We start from the raw sequence: 19,210 nt of genomic DNA on the forward strand, positions 1-19,210 counted from the left end.
TTTGAAGAATGTGTAAGAGCAGAAAGCTGGCCATGATTACAAATGATTACTGTGTTCATATATTTAAGCAAAATTTGAATGTGAAATATTGCTGAATGCAGAGATAATGTCTGGTGTTTGGGTAATTCACTTATGGATGAATGAAACCAGAAAGTACTAAAGATGGTGAATATTTGATTGATAAACTTAAAGACGATGGCAGTATAGAGGCTGAAAATTGAAGAAGTACTAATGCTAGTGTGGTTGACCCATTTTCTGAGCATGATAGCGACTTGAGGATACTAGTGTTCCAAGGTTGTCCGGGCTATTTCTTACACAACATTATGGATAATGTTTCATGTATTTTTCTATATAGATGTATTATGTTGTATCCTTTATTTTATTAGTCTACAGCATTGCATACAACCATATATTAGCTCGTACAGCTATCAGACAACACAAACAAAGTATTACCAATTTCACAATGACCTCTAGTGTTTAACACTAGGTGACATTCACTAACTGATCTGCATTAGCTGAATTTTTATTTAGATTACTTCAGTATTATTCAGGAGCCTTTCACTAAGCATTAAGAGCTAATATTATGGCAGACTTATTTAATGCCTTCTTTTTTCTTTTATATGTAACCTTGTGATTTGCACAGGTATTTTTGAATTGATTGCTTGTGTCTCATTGTATGTAGGCAAGAAGAGGAAGTTTAGAGACTGGGAGGTGGTTGATCAGCTGCATTGAAGCCTTAGCTATTCTCTGTTTCCTCGTACTGTGTTAAAGTTAAGAATAATCAGTTTCAGGAATATGGGCACAGTAAATTGTGGGTAATATCTTTGATACTTTTCCTTCTTAGAATTTTTCCAAGGGGAGGAGACCATAACAGAAAAGTCCTCAGACTGCCCTATCTCATTCACACCTTACTTAGTCCACTTTTGAGTATTTTTACTCACTTTCCCTTCCCATGATGCTGGCTGTCTTCACACATTCCATGTTTTTCTGCCTCACTCCAATTTTTCTTTACTAATGTGTCATTATGTATTCTCTCATGTGACCAAACCACTTAAAACATATTTTGTTTGATCCACTTTGTTGTTTTACCTTACCTCATATCTTTCCCTCTCTCATATCCCACAACTTCTGTACATTTCAGCATTACTCACTCCATTCCATTTGCCAACACTGTAAGCAACCTTTAAATAGCTTATTTCAGCAGTCTAAATGAATCATACACCTTATGTCTATTCCACACCCATGAATTATGGTTTTCAGGGTTGTACTGTACTTTGTATTTTTATTTTTCATATTTCTAGGCACGAGAGCTCGTGCTGTTATTTGGTAATTGATTTCCAGCATGTCATTGATAGTGCTGTTCATCTGTTTATTTTTCCTCTGAATTTACTCAGCCAATATGAAGCAAATTTAGCAAGGATGGTCTTTGGATGGCTTTTTTTCAAAAGTGTATCTAGTGACTCTAACCATTATCCAAGATAGCTGCTGTTATTGAAATTGAAAACTTTTCCAGTAGCTGTAATTGTTTTTGGCAGAATTGGTTTGAATTTGAACTTTACCTAAATGATTTAGAATTAATATACACATTTTCCTGTGAAATATACGGTTTTGCTGGTTTTTACAGATTATGCATACTAAGCCTGCTTTGACTGAAATTGAAAAGCTTGGGGATTTATACAGTTTCCTGTGATTTTTTTAACTGACATGGCATGGACATATAACACGCCCAAATCAGAGCCATCTTTAGTGAAAAAAGTTATTGAGAAAGAAAATAGAAATGAATCTGGGCCCTTCAAGAGTTTGTAGACCTGACTTTGTAAGGATGAAAAGTTATATGAAGATGAAAAGACAAGAAAAGGAAGAGAATTCCTTATCATAATAGTTCAAGGGAAGGAGGCATCATAACAGCCAGTCCTTGAGTGGTTAGACTTTACACAGAAGCTGTGGAAAGCAGCAGCCAAAAGCATACCACAGGCCTAAACCTTGTGGTTGGCAGAACATACAGACAGTTCATGAGAACAAGAGCTAAAGTAACACCTATGGAATTCAGTGAGACCACCAACATCGCAAATACAGAAAGGGAAGTTTGAACAAAGGTTATGCCAGGAGAATTAATGAGATGGAAGGCTTTTGACTCCACTCTAGTTAATAGTTGGTAGAAAGCTGCCATAGATATGTGAGCAGCATTCCACTTTACAATCATGGTCACATTTTCTCTCATATTTTTCCCCAAGGATATAGTCATCCTCCTCCCTTGAACATCTCTGTTCTCCATTTTTTCTGTAGTTGTGCCATGTTTGCTTAATGCTGGCTTTCCTTAATTTAACCAAGTTTACTTTGCATGAATTCACAGATAAGTTATTAATTGTTATCAAAAATTTGATATGTATGAGATGTGGTTTGCACCTGAATGGTTGAGCACAAATATTTTGTGCATCACATTGCGGGTACTTTAGTGAATCATATAGAACAAAAGCAGCTTGTAAACTTTGCTCCATTTTTCAAACCATATCATTCCCTATGTAGATCAGCACAAATCAGTGAGCATAAGGTTATGAGCCTGCCTCTTATTGTCAGGTGGTGCTGTTGATGGAGAAACTTCTTGCTGCTGTGCTGGATTAAAGAGACACTTTTTGTGGCAGAAACATCACTACAGCATTAGGGTGCATGTCATTTAGGTGCACAGGGTGTCCTGGGCATTATTGTAAGTTTAATTATTCATACACTAATATTTTAAGTACTTACCAGAGACAGTGGCTGTTGCTACATAAAGTTGTTAATGGGTAGATAAAAGGGAGTTACTGGAAGGGTGAGTGAAGTGGGCAGTAGGATCTATTGAGTTATTCTTTTCTGCTGCAGGCTCTGAAACCAATGGAGGAGCACTCTGCCTCGGTTATTATGCTACAGGAGGGACTTTTTTCAAGAATATATCCAGAAATAGCTGGTTTTAGTGCCTGTTTTCATTATAGAGCTACATTTGTTGTTCACTTTAATGTGGGACTGGAGTAATGATAAGAAAGATAGATAGATAAGAGCATTATTTGTAATTCTTGAAAAAAGTTTCAGCCTTCTGTAAAATGAATTGGTTCCCAATATTTGTTGAATGAACTGAATTTCCATATCATAAGTTTCTGTTTTTAGGGGTCACCTGTACTGTATTTTATTCTTTTTGTCCAGTCAGTAAGTTGTAGTTACTTCCATGTGGTAATGATTTGAATTGTTTGTTGTATTTCCTTTGATTTTGATGTCTACAAAGAGTGCGATATCAGTCGTAAAGAGGTTTAGTATATTATTGTCTCATTTTAGCTGAAGTTCAGTTGTGCTATTTTCAACATTGCACATAGTTTCCTGTACTCTCATTTAAAGTGTTTTCATTTTTCTACTGGTTTTAACCAGTTGCCATAACACTGACCATCGCATGTAACCCTTGATTTGTTGCTTTTGGGTGAATATATATTAACATCCAGTAGATGTAAGTGGAAAGTATCTTGATGTATGTAATCTCACACATCTTTTATGTAGAAAAAATAACATGATAATGGTTTATTTGAATTGCATAATGATTGTTTAGGACTACTATGTGGTTAGATTGCATATGGACTGTTTAGGACTGCTATGTGGTCATGAGTGGCTGATGATGTTATAAGGAAGGGGAGGGGAGGGGAAATGATGTTGTGAAGGCTGTGCATACCTGATCCACTCCTCTGAATTTGGAATGCATTGTTGATAGATTGATGGATGAAAAGATAAAACTTTCAGTGCGATAAAACATCCAAATTGGTTTGGGCAGAGGCCTTTGAGCATGAGTATCATCTGTACAAAGACTTGAAATATTTCATAAATGCTAAACCTGATACTTATGTGTGTGAGAAAATAAGGAGTTATGAAGAATGCTTGTTGAAAAGAGGTAGTTCAAATGGCTCTGTGTAGAAACATATGAATGTTGGAGAATAAAGAGTGATGAATGAGGAAATATGAGTAATATATTACTTTGAACAGAATGGCCAGGAAGATAGACGATGGAGTTCTGAGGTGGTAATAATTGGAAAGAATAAGTTTATAAAAGCGTATTTAATAGGAGACATGTGGCCGTAGGTACTACAAATAACCATAGAAAGTATGACACTAAAGTTGGGGAGTATTTTTGTTAGAAGTTTGGTAGGGTAGTAGTAGCATGTTTGCAGATGTGGCAGTATGCAGTATCCATGGTGGTTGGGTAAGATTCTTTAAGAATAATCCTGTTTAGAATTGATGGACTTGGCTTTAAAAATAGCCATTTTTGTGGCTAAGAGTCCAGCATTCAGTACATTTGAAACTTTGAGAGGCAAAGTAAAACATGGAAAAGTGAAAGCAAGTATATCTTTTCAAATGATATGGACTACACTGCTTGAACATGGTTGTATATGTTTGGAACTTTTTAAGAAATCTAAAAGGAAAACATATAGTTGAATTTACGTGCTTTCTGAATACCAATTTGGTATTTTCGATAGGTGTAGGGATATGGGGGATGAAAACTTGGATGAAAAGTTAAAGGACAGGCAACATATTACATTCGAAAATGAAAAAAAATGAAAGTATGTTTTCAGAAGTGAAGAGTTTCATCAAGAATAGTATGATACTCATGTATTATGAATGCCAGTTAGAAATGATCTGGAAGAGAAATTTGGCAAAAAGAGCACAAGGATTGAAAATGCATTTTGGAAGGTGGTTATGTTTGTGAGGTGAGGAGACATAGTGAAATGCTGTGGAGGCACTTAGAAAGACAGATGCCAATGAGTATTTTGTGAATTATGGGTGTGTGGAAAGAGCAGATGAACAATTGACAAATATTGTAGTTGATTTAAGGAAGATGTAGGAGACAGGATTTTGGCTGGGTGAGTAAGTATAGGAATTAAGTAGTGATGTGTAATTTCTTCGTGAATCACTCTTCTCTGAATGTCAGTTATATCTTGATGACTAGACAGTTGAGCCAAGAGAAAGGTTTTAGAATTACATGATAAATGCCTGACAGAGGTATTTCACTCTAATTATATATGAAGTAGTTAAATACCTTTAGGATCATCTTACTGCCATGGTTAGAGTATACTGGGTTTACTCAGCCAACCTAAGAAAAACACTGTATTTGTCATTCTGATTTTTATGCCCAGGGACAAGAGATGTAACTATAAGATTTATCCAGCTTCGTGGTGCTCGGCCGCCTGACAATACTAAAAAGGTCTCTTCTGTATTTGCGTAAGTATATTCTCTCTATCGCCTTTATTTATATTATGTATGATACTTGAAAATTATTCATGTTCTCTCACCTGCTGCTTTGAACCTTTATTTATATTATATATTTACTTGAAAATTATTCATGTTCTCTCACCTGCTGCTTTGAATTGTCCTGTTTATAAGGATTAAAATGGCTGTGCATGGATTAGTTTACAGTGAGATGACTATTGTATGATATCATTTACCAGAGATGAAAATAAAGTCCTGGTTCTGGCTGAGGAGCCATTTATGTGTAAATATAAATGATATTCCATAAAAAGATAAATTATATCCTTCAGGAATATAGTGGATGAGTTAGGGTTAACTGGTGTCATCACTCCCAATCAAGCACGAAAAAAGTGGAATTATCTTTGGAGCAAGTACATTGTAAGTGACATGGAAGATTATTTCTTTTATTTTGTTTTTGCTAAAAGTGCTGTAATGATTTGAGACATCTGAATTAAAAAATACTGATCACACTTCACTGAGAAATTTATGTAGCTAAATGTCATCCTCAACAGGACCTGAGTCATCCTGATGTCAGCGAGTACACACGACAGTCATGGCCATTTTACTCCACAATGCAGGCTGTGGTTGGTGCACTACCTCTTTCACAGGTTCTCACTAAGAAAGGTACAGCTATACACATCTATAACACTGTATTCAGTGAAATTTTTCCAGTTGTTTTTAGTAAGCTTTAAAATGAGCTAAAGATATCAGTGCCCCAAGGCTTTCTGGTCGGGTTCTTTTGGAAACAGAATTGAAAGGAGACTGATTGATTAAAGAAAATTATCTGCAGTATCAGTGAAGCAGAGAATTTTGCATCACATACTATGCACTTTATATTGTGTGTTAAAATGGTTTGGATATATGGAGAGAATGAGCGAGGAGAGGTTGACAAAGAGGATGTATGTGTCAGAGGTGGAGGGAATGAAGAGCCTTAGAAAAATTCAGTGTGGATAGTGCTTACCAACAGATAGAGCCAAGTGACAAACAGCAAGTGGTATGCATCAAGTGAATCTCTGCATAGCTGTCCATAAAATTATGAAGTAATCCTTACCATATCTAGTTCACCCTGTAAGTACACATAGTTTACGTAGAGAATGAGTGTTGAGTAATGTAACTCTAGACCAACTGTTGAGTGACCAAAGTCAATTTGGGCTTTGTTGGTAGTAATTGATAGTCTTATGCGGTAATAGCAACATTAGCAAATGGACATTTTGTTGACAAAAAAAAAGGGCCAAATGCCTTTTAGAGTACTCTACAAGATTGACCTTTCCATAAAGTTTCAGTTTTACAACATAGGGTTGAGGAAAAGATGATTACAGCAGATCTGCAGTAGTATGTGGCAGTGCATTTTTCACATACTTTTATAATTTTTTGTCATGGATCTCCCAGTGGGTACTAGCAGACTATTTGCATGGTTAGAATCTCTTGATGTGTTGCATGTATGGTATTCAACTTCACGAGATCTTACCTCTTCAGATAGAGGGGCTAGGTTTACTACAGATACAATTGGGGTCAAAATTGCAACTTGCTCAATGTCATTACCGATAAGAACATTACATTTCCCATTTTATAGTAACTTTACTAAACTGATATAGAAATGCTTGGCTTTGATAGAGTATACACCTCTGAGGCATAATGAGAAATAGTGAAGGTGCTGAGTGAAATGTCATAACTATGAATTAATCTTGCACAGTGTCTTAGATAAGCCACCCTTGTTTATAAATTAAAAGTATAGAAGATTTATTTGATGTCAGAAGTCATTAAACATGTAATTAATCCATATGTTTATTAGTGTGGTATGTGTAATGGCTTTTTAGTTTTCAGGTGATGGGAAGGATGTATTCTGGGAGAGGCGGTCAGAAATGTACAAATCTGTATAGTTGTACTGTTTCAATGTTCTGTGCCTTAGATTTGCCTGAAAAATTAATAACTCAGTTATTATAATTACTGAATTTCAGTAATTGATGGATTGATAGAATGTAGGTGTTAATTGACATCTTAATACCCACTTCTGTCAACAGCAATACCCACTTGTGTCAACAGCAGCCCATGTTCTTTCCTAATAAGTCCCACAATATGCAAACTATGTATCTCTCAAGCCATCTGCTAACCCGATGTGTAAAATACTCTTCCTGTGTTATCACAGTAAACTTATGAATTCCAAATTTTGAACCCAAATTCTCATTCATAAAACTGTGCAATTATAAATGAAGAAAATCTTATTATTCTCTCGGTATACACATACACAGGTTTGTATTCAGATGTTTGATTGTATTTTTATTTTGGCCCTAAACCAAATCTCCCTATCTGCTAAGGTTACCTTGAGTGAACAATTGATTAAATCCCTCATATATTTTTGCTCTGGTACCTACCTCTTAAAGTTGGCCTAAGCTGGCTTGATTAAGAAAGCTGCTTTCTGAAATGTATAATTTCAAAATTTTAGGTTTGGCAGACGAGTTTGAAGAGGAAGAAGACCCTCAGAAAAAGATAGTCAAACGCACAAGACAGTATACTTGCTTTGTCTGTGGGAAGACTGGGAAGATTCTCAATGATTTTTTCATGTTTGAACATGATCAGCGGCTTCTTTACACTCAAAAGACTGTTCTTGAAGTCATCAGCCACCTAGTTAGTCGGAAAATGGTCAACATGGAATCTAACACTTGTCTCTGTTCAGGATGTACCAATCTTGTGAATGAGGCAGATTCTGTAATCCAAAGACATGACAGAATAAAGGAAATGGTACAAGAACTTTATAATAGAGGCATTGCCCAAGCTAAAGCAGAACAGCAGCAGCAGCAACAACGCTTTGCCAGGAACACTGCAGAAGACAGTAGTTCTGAAGATGAGAAAGAGATTAAACAGGAGGAGAGAGTGACTTACAGCCAGAGAGGAAGGAAACGTAAAGCTACAATTCTTGCTGATGATACAGAAGTTAAAATAAAGACAGAGCCATTAGATGATGGCTTTGAAAGTATTGAATGTGATGTTGACTTTGACGATGACTCTGAGGATGAGCGTAAGAGAAGAAGAACAAGAGGCAGAGGTAGAGGAAGGGGAAGAGGAAGAGTTAGAGGAAGGGGACGGGGTCGAGGTCGACCAGCTACACGGTCTACTTTGATTGGCCGTGGGCTAGGTGGACAATACCCGACATCAAATAAAAGGAAGATTTTACCATATAAAGGTCCCAAAATATATCATTGTACAGAATGCGATGCAGAATTCAAAAAGTATACAGATCTTATAACTCATAAAAAGGAGGTTCATACTGTAGTAGATAACACTCCTCTTGAAGTTGAAGAAACCATTCTTGAAAATGGGGTAATCACTTACTTTAATAAAGGCAAAGCAAATAATTCTGATACTAGCCATCCGTGTAGAGAATGTGACAAGCACTTTTTACGTAAGGATGACCTTTGGTATCATCAAGAAATATGCCATACTGAAGGTAAAGGTAGGGCTAAAACTGCCTTTAAAGATCGAACATATGCTTGTGAAGAGTGTGGTGAAACTTTCTTATTTAAATATAAACTTAAGATGCATATTAACAGCAAACACCTGAATGATACTGGCCAGAATGCAAATGACTTTACATGTGGAGAATGTGGATGTAAGTTAGGCAGCCTTCCTGGCCTTACATTCCATATGAGAAAGCATCACAACAAAAGCCTCACATACCGAAAGACAACTGAATACTTGTGCAGTGATTGTGGTTTCATGGCTCCATCCAACAAGAAGTTAAGAGAACATCAAGAAGCACACTGTGGTTCATCCACAAAGCCAAAAGTCCAGTGTGAGATTTGTGGGAAGACTGTCCTTAAAGTGTCGCTGAAAATGCACAAGGTGAAAATGCATTCTGAATTTAAGGAACAATGTGATAGATGTGGTGAACGTTATGCAACAAAAACAGACCTTTTACGACACATTAATGTAGTGCATCTTCGCATCCTTCTTTACAATTGTCAATACTGTGGTGAACGCTTTGCCACTTCAGATGCTCTTCGATATCATAGGGTTAAGATGCATGAAAAGCCATCCTTCTATTGTCAGGTTTGTGGTAAGTGTTATAAGAGGGTAGGGGAACTTAATACTCATATTAAACGTGCTCATAATGATCGTAGGAAGGCAGAGGTTTGTTCTTATTGTGGCAAAGAATACTATGACCGTAGTAAGCTGCGTAACCATTTGGTAAGTAAGCATAATGTTCCTCAGGAAATGACGTATTCAGAGAATTATTTACGGAAAAAGCGTGTTGATGGACTACCCTTGGCCAAGCATATGGAGAAACGGGTAGGTATGGATCCTAAGATGCCACACATGGGCCCTGCTGGAGTAGTCCATCAACAGTCACAGCAACAGCAGCAACAACAGCAGCAGCAGCAGCAGCAGCAGCAGCAGCAGCAACAGCAGCAACAGCAGCAGCAGCAGCAACAACAACAACAACAACAACAGCAGCAGCAGCAGCAACAGCAGCAGCAACAACAGCATCCTCATCATCATGGTGTAGTTCCACATCAACAACATCCACACATGCGACCAGTGGTGGATGAGGCAGCTGAGGCTGCACGCAATCTTGGAGCATACCAAGAGATTACTACAACCGAAGATGACAATTCTCTAGTTGTGACTGAGATCACAGAGGCTCCAACACAGGTTGAACAAACTGTGCTGGTAGATCCTCTGAGTGTGCCTCAGGGTATGATGCATCATCCTCAGGTTGCTCATATGCAACCACCCATGACCATGCATCATCCCATGCATCAGCAAATGCATCACCATGCAGCAATGTCTCGTCTTGGTGTGCTTTACCACATGAACATGCCTCACCCTGGTCCATCACACATAAACATGTAGGTTGCAGAGTAATTAAACAGACAGCAGGCATACATTTTACCAGTATTAACTGTAGGTATGTAGATAAATGTCCGTGCCAAATTTATAAGACTAAATAGTGAACATTAAGTAAATAGATTTTTATTTTTTTGACCAGATGACATTCATGCTTATATATCACTTGAACTAATGTAGAAAAGTAATATGTCATTAATGGAGGCTTTATGCAGAGGTAATAAAGATAGTTTTTCAGAAAGAAACAGGTATGCTCTATTATCAAACCAGCAAATGGTTATAGAGGGCATCAAAGGTAGAAGAAACTTAGAGACTTTGTGATAGTTCAGTTACTGGGAGATGAAAGCATATTACTTTAGCAAGGACAGTAATTTATTTTTTCTTTTTTGAAGCAAAGTATGAATAAATGAATTTATGCCATTCTTCTGCATGTGTGTGTAAGGATGTATATTTGATTATTTTAGGAAAGGTTTGTGTGGGAAACTGTACTTTAAAAGCCAGAGATTAAGTGGTATGCCATGTAGTTCAGTTCTTAGGGTAACATCTTGCCTGTTGGCAAGATTTAATTGAATTGTGGCTTTTGGAATGAAGGTTGACTGACAGCTCTGTGTTATAAGCCCACCATAGTCCAAAACACCTTCATATCCTCTGTTACCTTGCCATCCTCAAAGACTTTGGAATATGTAAAGTTTTTGTAGGATATCAGTGTACAATGTAATTTTTTTATTTTCGTTTATTTATTTATTTATTATACTTGATCACCATTTCCTGCATCTGTGAGGTAGCGCCAGGAGACAGACGAATAAAGACCCATCCACTGATATACACATATATATACCTACATGCTCATACACATGCATATACATACATATACATTCCAACATACACAGCTTTATGCATATATACACATGTACAGTTTTCCCAAGTAATCATGTCATATTTTGTAAATGTTTCAGACAAAAAGCATGGTATCTAGCCATCCACTCATTAACACATATGTCTACATATATGCCCATACATGCACATATGTATACATAAATGCCCATACATGTACATATACATAGATATACATATCAACATATACATACATAACATACACATACATATACATTTGTACACATACACATATTCATACTTGCTTGCCTTCAACCATTCCTGGCGCAACCCTGCCCCACATGAAACAGCCTTGCTACCCCCAGCTTCAACAAGGTAGTGTGAGAAAACAGACAAAAAAGGGCCACATTCGTTCACACTCAGTCTCTAGTTGTCATCATTATTATAACATTTCTGCCAAGCATTGGGGATGGTAAAAAAAATACGTCACTCGTCCAGGACATCTGTTATTCATAGAAGGATTATCCATTAACGTGTTATCACTAATATCCAAAACTGGCAACACCACCCAGCACTCTCTTCCCCTCTTTGAGTGATAATTTTGCGTCTTAATGCTTCATTTCCCAATATTTCACTCTTCGAAATATGAACTGTTTTGCTTGGTGATTAAGGCTATATTCTTCACTCAAACAATAACTAATATATGGTTAGCATTATTTCAGTTAATTTTCCTTCACTTGGTAGAATATAAGGAAAAATCCGTCTAGTTGGGCAAGATGCCAGATGTTGCTACAGCGAAATTCACTGGATGTTTTGACATCACTACTTGGGGAAACTGTACATATTCATACATGCCTGCCTTCATTCATTCCTGGCACCACCATGCCCCTCAGGAAACAGCATCACAACCCCCTGCATCAGCGAGGTATAGCCAGGAAAACAGACAAAAAAGGCCACATTCATATACACTCAGTCTCTAGTTCCCATGTTTAATGCACCAAAACCACAGCTTCCTATCCACAACCAGGCCTCACAGACCTTTCCATGGTTTACTCTAGACGTTTCACATGCCCCGGTTCAGTCCATTGACAGCATGTTGACCCTGGTATACCACATTGTTCCAATTCACTCTGTTCCGTGCATGCCTCTCACTCTCCTGCATGTTCAGGCCCCGATCACTCAAAATCTTTTTCATCCTTCCTTCTCCAATTTGGTCTCCTGCTTCTCCTTGTTCCCTCCACCTCTGACACATTTATCCTCTGTCAATCTTTCCCCCGCTCATTCTCTCCATATGTCCAAACCATTTCAACACACCCTCACCTGATCTCAACCACACTCTTTTTATTACCACAAATCTCTATTTCCCTTTCATTACTTACTCAACCAAACCACCTCACACCACATATTATCCTCAAGCCTTTTATTTCCAACACATTCACCCTCCTCCGTACAACCCTATGTATAGCCCATGCTTTGCAACTATCTGATATTGTTGGAACTACTATCCCCTTCGAACATACCCAGTTTCGCTCTCTGAGATAATGTTCTCTCCTTCTACACATTCTTCATCACTCCCAGAAACCTTTGCCCCCTCCTCCACCGTATGACTCACATCCACTTCCATGGTTCCATTTGCTGCAAAGTCCACTCCCAGATATCTAAAACACTTCACTTCCTCCAATTTTTCTCCATTCAAACTCATATCCCAATTAACTTGTCCCTCAACCCTGCTGAACCTAATATTATTAACCTTGCTGTTATTCACAGTTGCTCTCAACTTTCTCGTTTCACACACTTTTGCAAACTGTCAACAACTTCTGCAGTTTCTCACTCAAATCAGCCACCAGTGCTGTATCATCAGTGAACAACTGATTCACTTCCCAGGCCTTCTCATCCCCAACGGACTGCATACTTGTCTCACACTCCAAAACTTGCATTTACCTCCCTAACCACCCCATCCATAAACAAATTAAACAACCATGGGGACATCACACACCCCTGCCACAGACCAACCTTCATGGGAACCAATCACTCTCCTCTCTTCCTACTCGTACACTTGCATACACCCTTGATAAAAACTCCTCTGCTTCTAGCTCATGATTGTATGTATATGTGATTGAGTGATTGAAATGGAGAGGAAAGGTTTAAAAATATTGAAAACTAAGGTATTGCATTGTGCTGCCAAAACGTAGAATAATGATCCTATTGCTTTTGACTTTAATTACACTTTTGTGTTGATGATCCTGTTGCTTTTGACACGGTTTATTCTTACATTAACTCTGTAGGGAAATTTCCTTATTATGTACTGAAAAACTAATATTTGATATAATGATAACTTCATGCAGAGAACAGTGCAAAATTCTTTTAATTAGAATTACAATATTCAAGATTATCTAATCCTAATTTTTTAATGGTTTTTATGTGATAAGTAAAAGGACAATATGGACCTCTGAGAGAATGAGAGAAAAATATATATTCTCATGGGAGATGTGATACTAAGAAAAGAACAAAAATATATAAAACAGTGCATTTGAGGTTGTATGGGCATGTAAGACAATAAAAAAATGTATTATGGAAACCAAATATGTTACTGAGTTTAGCATGTGATCTACTGATGATATAAATGGACAAAGTGTGTGTGTGTGTTTGTATGTAATTACCAGCTTGTACAGTATGGGGAGATACCTTCACACTTCTAGGGGTCTCCAAAACTTTCTTTACCTTCAATGACATTCTACTTTTAGGTTCTGCTAGTGTATGGCACTCATCAAAGGAAAGAGAATATAGAATCATGGGAGGTACATGTTGTTTAGTATTATATATAAGATGGAAGGTGTGTTTTGTGGACTGAGTACCAGCAACCCATGTGTATGTGAGGGGAACATGATATCCACTGCAGTGCTGGCTCACTGCATCTCTGTCACTAACCCTCCTGATGCTCAGGTGAAGTACCTTTTAGGTTGATGGTTGCCTGCCATCTACTATGTGTTTGGGGGTGTGTTTTTGTAAATCGAAGGAAATAGTAGTGAAGAATGCAGGGAGAGTTGATGTGAATTGTGTCTGGACATTATTTTGCCTGATTAACCATTGGGGCAGTAGCTTGTCTAAAAGTAGACAAACTGGCAGTATACATCAACAAGGGTAGGTTTATTATTCAGTTATTTTTCTTTTTCAGAATGTTAATTTGTATATCAGAATTTAATGATGCCTGCTGACTCTCTTTAATTAATCTTTGCACTTGCATTGTACTTCCTTTGTGAAAAGGATGACAGTTTTCTTTAAACACAAACTTTCAACAAGTGAAAAAGTAATAAGAGAAATTGGTTTTAGTCCATGTTTACTCAGTGGATGGAAGTGCAGCCTACTGTATGTTATAGTACTCTTGGCCACATACTATTAACCATAATGCAAACCTCTGCCTCACTACTGCTGTGCAGTAATAGGGATAATTCAGGGTACAATAAATGTCAACAGTAATAAATGCTAATATACTTTTACTCTAGGAATGTCTTTTCCTTTTGCAGGAAGTGTGTTAGTTAGGTATGTTAAAACTTGAAAGTATTACTGGATCTTGAAGTCAGGTCTGAAATTCTACCTCTCAGTAAAAGTGTGTATTTAGAATTTTACTCTTAAGGTATATCACTGAATTTTCATAAATTATTTGGTGGTGGTCCTTTGTCTTAATGATTTTTTTTAGAATTTAATATACTACTTAGTATTCTCATTTTTATTTATTTCTAACTATTGAGAAATAATTTTGTGTAGTATTTAAATTCTAATCATAGTTGCCAATAAAAGTCATTCCTCAGACAGCTAATTTTGTTGTAAGTATCAAATTATGAGATTTTAGAAGGCCTAATATTTTCTTTTTAATGTTTTTAGTTTAAACGGTTGTGCTTTAAGCATAAGATTTGTGGAATTGATTTAGTCCATTTCCAGTAAACATTTTTATTGTACATTGACATTTGTAATGATGCAATTCCTAAATTAAATAGTTTTCTTTATAAACATTTTGAATAAAATTGAATATGGTTTATTTTCATTTATAAGAGAAACCTGGAAACTGTCTTGTTTTGCTGAAGGTAAAGCAACCTGTTTTAATCAAAGGCAAGCCATCTTCTTTGTTGGTTTAACTATTTGAGACATGGTCAAAATATGCAAGATAAGAAAGATTTTCCTGGTCCCCATATTTATAGAGAAACTGAATATTATGATTTTAATTACCAATCTTTTTCACTTATACTAAGGGTTATGTTTTAGAAAAAGTTGGTACAGTATAAAAATTCAGTATAAGATAATGTACTGTATGTTTCTGCATTAAAAGAAGGGTTCCACTCCCACATAGTACAAAAGTCTACCTTTTGATGGAAATTCTATAGTGTATTAACTTTTCATGCTTACACTGATAAAATTTTAATGAAATACAGTAACTGATATTAAATGAACATTATAATCAAGTATACTGTACAGACCAATATGTAAATAAGTGGAAAGAAGTCAGTAAGAGGGGAGGTGTGACTGGTACAGATTGGATTAGCTGGAGGGTGGTCTTAGAAATATTCAGACTACATATAAAGTGAGATAAGAAATCTTTGGGTGGGTGATGAGAGGGTAAGGATCCTCGATGTATTAAGAAATGTGTTGAGATAGGCCACTGTCTGTGGGGACTAAGAGGCTGGTGAGAAGGTGCTTCCTACTTAACTATTGTGCTTCTGCCATTAATTTAATTCTAGGCTGCATATGACTTCATTTATGGACAGTTAGGTTTCCTGTTATCTGTCCTTTCCATGTACCCCATGTCTTACTTGAAAGGAACTGATGCAGACAGTGATATATTGCTATGCTTATATTTTATATTTTGATTATTGATTTTCTCAACTTATCTCTTGGATGATATTTTACAGTGGTTTAATGCTGAAAAAATTAAAAGAAAGTGGATGTATATGTCACAAATATAACCCGAGTTTGTAGTGTGTGCCAGTATCAGATGTGGCACTCTTGATATTGATCCAGTTCTTCAGCCTTGCTGATACATATAGTAATGCTCAAACTAGGAGTAATGTTCCCTTGAGAAGATGCTGCTAGATTTACTTTTTATTATTATTTTTGCAAGTGTTTTCAGTTTGTTTCCTTGTTATCTAACTGTATGTTTCCCCTCCTCTCTTTACGTTATTTTTTCTTCTGCTTCTGTTAGTGTTCCTAAGAGGAAGAAATGAGAACAAAGCTATGTGCAGGGCAGTTAACAAGCAAGTGATCAGGATGATAGTGTAAGGAGAATAAAGGATGGGCAACCAAGTGGAAGAAGTGGCCAGGGAGAATGTGCTGATAATTGTGGATACTGTGTCGGGGGAAGGACAAGAAAAACTCAGGTATTGAAATCGGGCAAGGAGAAGCAGGTACCACCAGGGACCAAACAAAAGATTTAATGAAGCTATAGGGAGACAGGAAAACCAAATATATGAAAATTAATGAAAGGTGGGCAGTTTTGTGAAATGCTATCGGTATAAGGAGAGAAGGGTCTTCTTGAGCAGGAAGTAAATAATAAAGATAGGTGTTACCAGACTCTACCTGCATGGGGTTACACTATAGGGGAAAGCTCACCACTGGCAGTCTTGTCAAAGGATATCTCTCCAAAGGAAACCATCATTTCCCTGCTACTGAAAGTAGCACACCCTTGGAACTGCAGGAGCTCTTTGTGAGCAAGTGAGGATACTTTATTGTGTGTTCCTAGCTCTACCTTGTAAACTTGGAAAATGATGCACACGAGTGAAGAAACTTTCATACGTAGTTGCCATTTCCCACATTAGCTAGTTAGTGTCAAGAACAAAGGTGGAAGGTATTAAGAATATATGGTGTGGGAGGAAAGTTGTTAGAAGCAGTGAAAAGTTTTTATCGAGGATGTAAGGCATGTGTACGTGTAGGAAGAGAGGAAAGTGATTGGTTCTCAGTGAATGTAGGTTTGCGGCAGGGGTGTGTGATGTCTCCATGGTTGTTTAATTTGTTTATGGATGGGGTTGTTAGGGAGGTAAATGCAAGAGTTTTGGAAAGAGGGGCAAGTATGAAGTCTGTTGGGGATGAGAGAGCTTGGGAAGTGAGTCAGTTGTTGTTCGCTGATGATACAGCGCTGGTGGCTGATTCATGTGAGAAACTGCAGAAGCTGGTGACTGAGTTTGGTAAAGTGTGTGAAAGAAGAAAGTTAAGAGTAAATGTGAATAAGAGCAAGGTTATTAGGTACAGTAGGGTTGAGGGTCAAGTCAATTGGGAGGTAAGTTTGAATGGAGAAAAACTGGAGGAAGTAAAGTGTTTTAGATATCTGGGAGTGGATCTGGCAGCGGATGGAACCATGGAAGCGGAAGTGGATCATAGGTTGGGGGAGGGGGCAAAAATTCTGGGAGCCTTGAAGAATGTGTGGAAGTCGAGAACATTATCTCAGAAAGCAAAAATGGGTATGTTTGAAGGAATAGTGGTTCCAACAATGTTGTATGGTTGCGAGGCGTGGGCTATGGATAGAGTTGTGCGCAGGAGGATGGATGTGCTGGAAATGAGATGTTTGAGGACAATGTGTGGTGTGAGGTGGTTTGATCGAGTAAGTAACGTAAGGGTAAGAGAGATGTGTGGAAATAAAAAGAGCGTGGTTGAGAGAGCAGAAGAGGGTGTTTTGAAGTGGTTTGGGCACATGGAGAGAATGAGTGAGGAAAGATTGACCAAGAGGATATATGTGTCGGAGGTGGAGGGAACGAGGAGAAGTGGGAGACCAAATTGGAGGTGGAAAGATGGAGTGAAAAAGATTTTGTGTGATCGGGGCCTGAACATGCAGGAGGCTGAAAGGAGGGCAATGAATAGAGTGAATTGGATCGATGTGGTATACCGGGGTTGACGTGCTGTCAGTGGATTGAATCAGGGCATGTGAAGCGTATGGGGTAAACCATGGAAAGCTGTGTAGGTATGTATATTTGCGTGTGTGGACGTATGTATATACATGTGTATGGGGGTGGGTTGGGCCATTTCTTTCGTCTGTTTCCTTGTGCTACCTCGCAAACGCGGGAGACAGCGACAAAGCAAAAAAAAAATATATATATATATATATATATATATATATATATATATATATATATATATATATAGGGGATAGGGGAGAAAGAATACTTCCCACGTATACCCTGCGTGCCATAGGAGGCAACTAAAAGGGAAGGGAGCGGTGAGCTGGAAATCTTCCCCTCTCGTTTTTAGTTTTCCTAAAGAAGGAACAGAGGAGGGGCAAAGTGAGGATATTCCCTCAAAGGCTTAGTCCTCTGTTCTTAACGCTACCTCGCTAATGCGGGAAATGGCGAATAGTATGAAAAAAGTGACTTGGTTCTCTCATGCTAAAGGTTCTAGTCACAGACAGTAAGTCATTATCGAAGCCAGACCTTAAGTGAAAATATCAAAAATGGCTTAAGTGATGAATAAGTAAAGAGGGAAGAGAGAAAATAACATGAGTTATGGAACAATTATATTTCTAGGCCTGATAAGTAGACCAGAATTAAGTTGATAGAGGATTATGCAAATAGAATATCAAGCATAAACTTGGATCATTCTAGACTTTAGCATTATGCTTCCAATTACTACCATTTATGTTAAGGTTGAGTCGTCGCTGTTACTAAAATCATAGAGTACCAAAGATCAGCGTACGAAACGACATCAAGCAGCATTACCATACGGCCACACATTAATCCCGTATAACGCATTACTCAGTCGATTACATTGATCCACTTCTCTGTATACCATAAAAGTACTTCAAAGTACTTCATCATATCTTTTCTAACAGATTTCTTGTCATCCTCTGGTAACTCCAGAGATTTCGGAAAACTGTCCTCTGTCATCAAACTTGTTCAGAAACTTGTGGGGGTGTCATCAAGCATCACCTAATTCCTCTCATTTATGGCAAGGCAAATTTATGGGGTTAACCTCTCACTGTAATTCAGCTTTCTTATCTGAAGTACCATCCTTGCTGCCCTCCACTATATCTCTTTTAGTTCTTTGTGCTTAGATACGATGGCCAAACTTGAGAAGCATATTTCCAGCAGACACTTGTCTCCTTAACAGCTCTATTGAGGTCGTGTTATGGTGACATGCTGGATGATTAATACAGAGTCGACTCCCAAGTCGTGGTGTTAAGGCTAGAGTGCTCTTCACAGATCATCTTGTGTATGTGTAATGTTTATTTGTATTGTAAGTAAAGGAAGTTTTACACTCGTAAATGTTCTCTTGAACACAGCAAGATCGAGCCTTA

General features: G+C 37.5%; 1 protein-coding gene across 2 annotated transcripts in view; it reads left to right on the forward strand.

The window, feature by feature from the left end:
* Positions 1-14,972, forward strand: part of LOC139753697 (uncharacterized) — a 36,456-nt gene extending 21,484 nt beyond the window's left edge. For both annotated transcript variants that reach the window (XM_071670407.1, XM_071670408.1), the window contains exons 14-17: positions 5,148-5,232; positions 5,550-5,637; positions 5,772-5,883; positions 7,703-14,972. In XM_071670407.1, the coding sequence (XP_071526508.1) occupies positions 5,148-5,232; positions 5,550-5,637; positions 5,772-5,883; positions 7,703-10,110 (2,693 nt within the window). In that variant the 3' untranslated portion in view covers positions 10,111-14,972. The remainder of the gene's footprint in view (positions 1-5,147; positions 5,233-5,549; positions 5,638-5,771; positions 5,884-7,702) is intronic.
* Positions 14,973-19,210: the final 4,238 nt, after the last annotated feature.

The sequence above is a fragment of the Panulirus ornatus genome, chromosome 15 (genome assembly GCF_036320965.1).
Source record: "Panulirus ornatus isolate Po-2019 chromosome 15, ASM3632096v1, whole genome shotgun sequence".
NCBI classification, from domain to species: domain Eukaryota; kingdom Metazoa; phylum Arthropoda; class Malacostraca; order Decapoda; family Palinuridae; genus Panulirus; species Panulirus ornatus.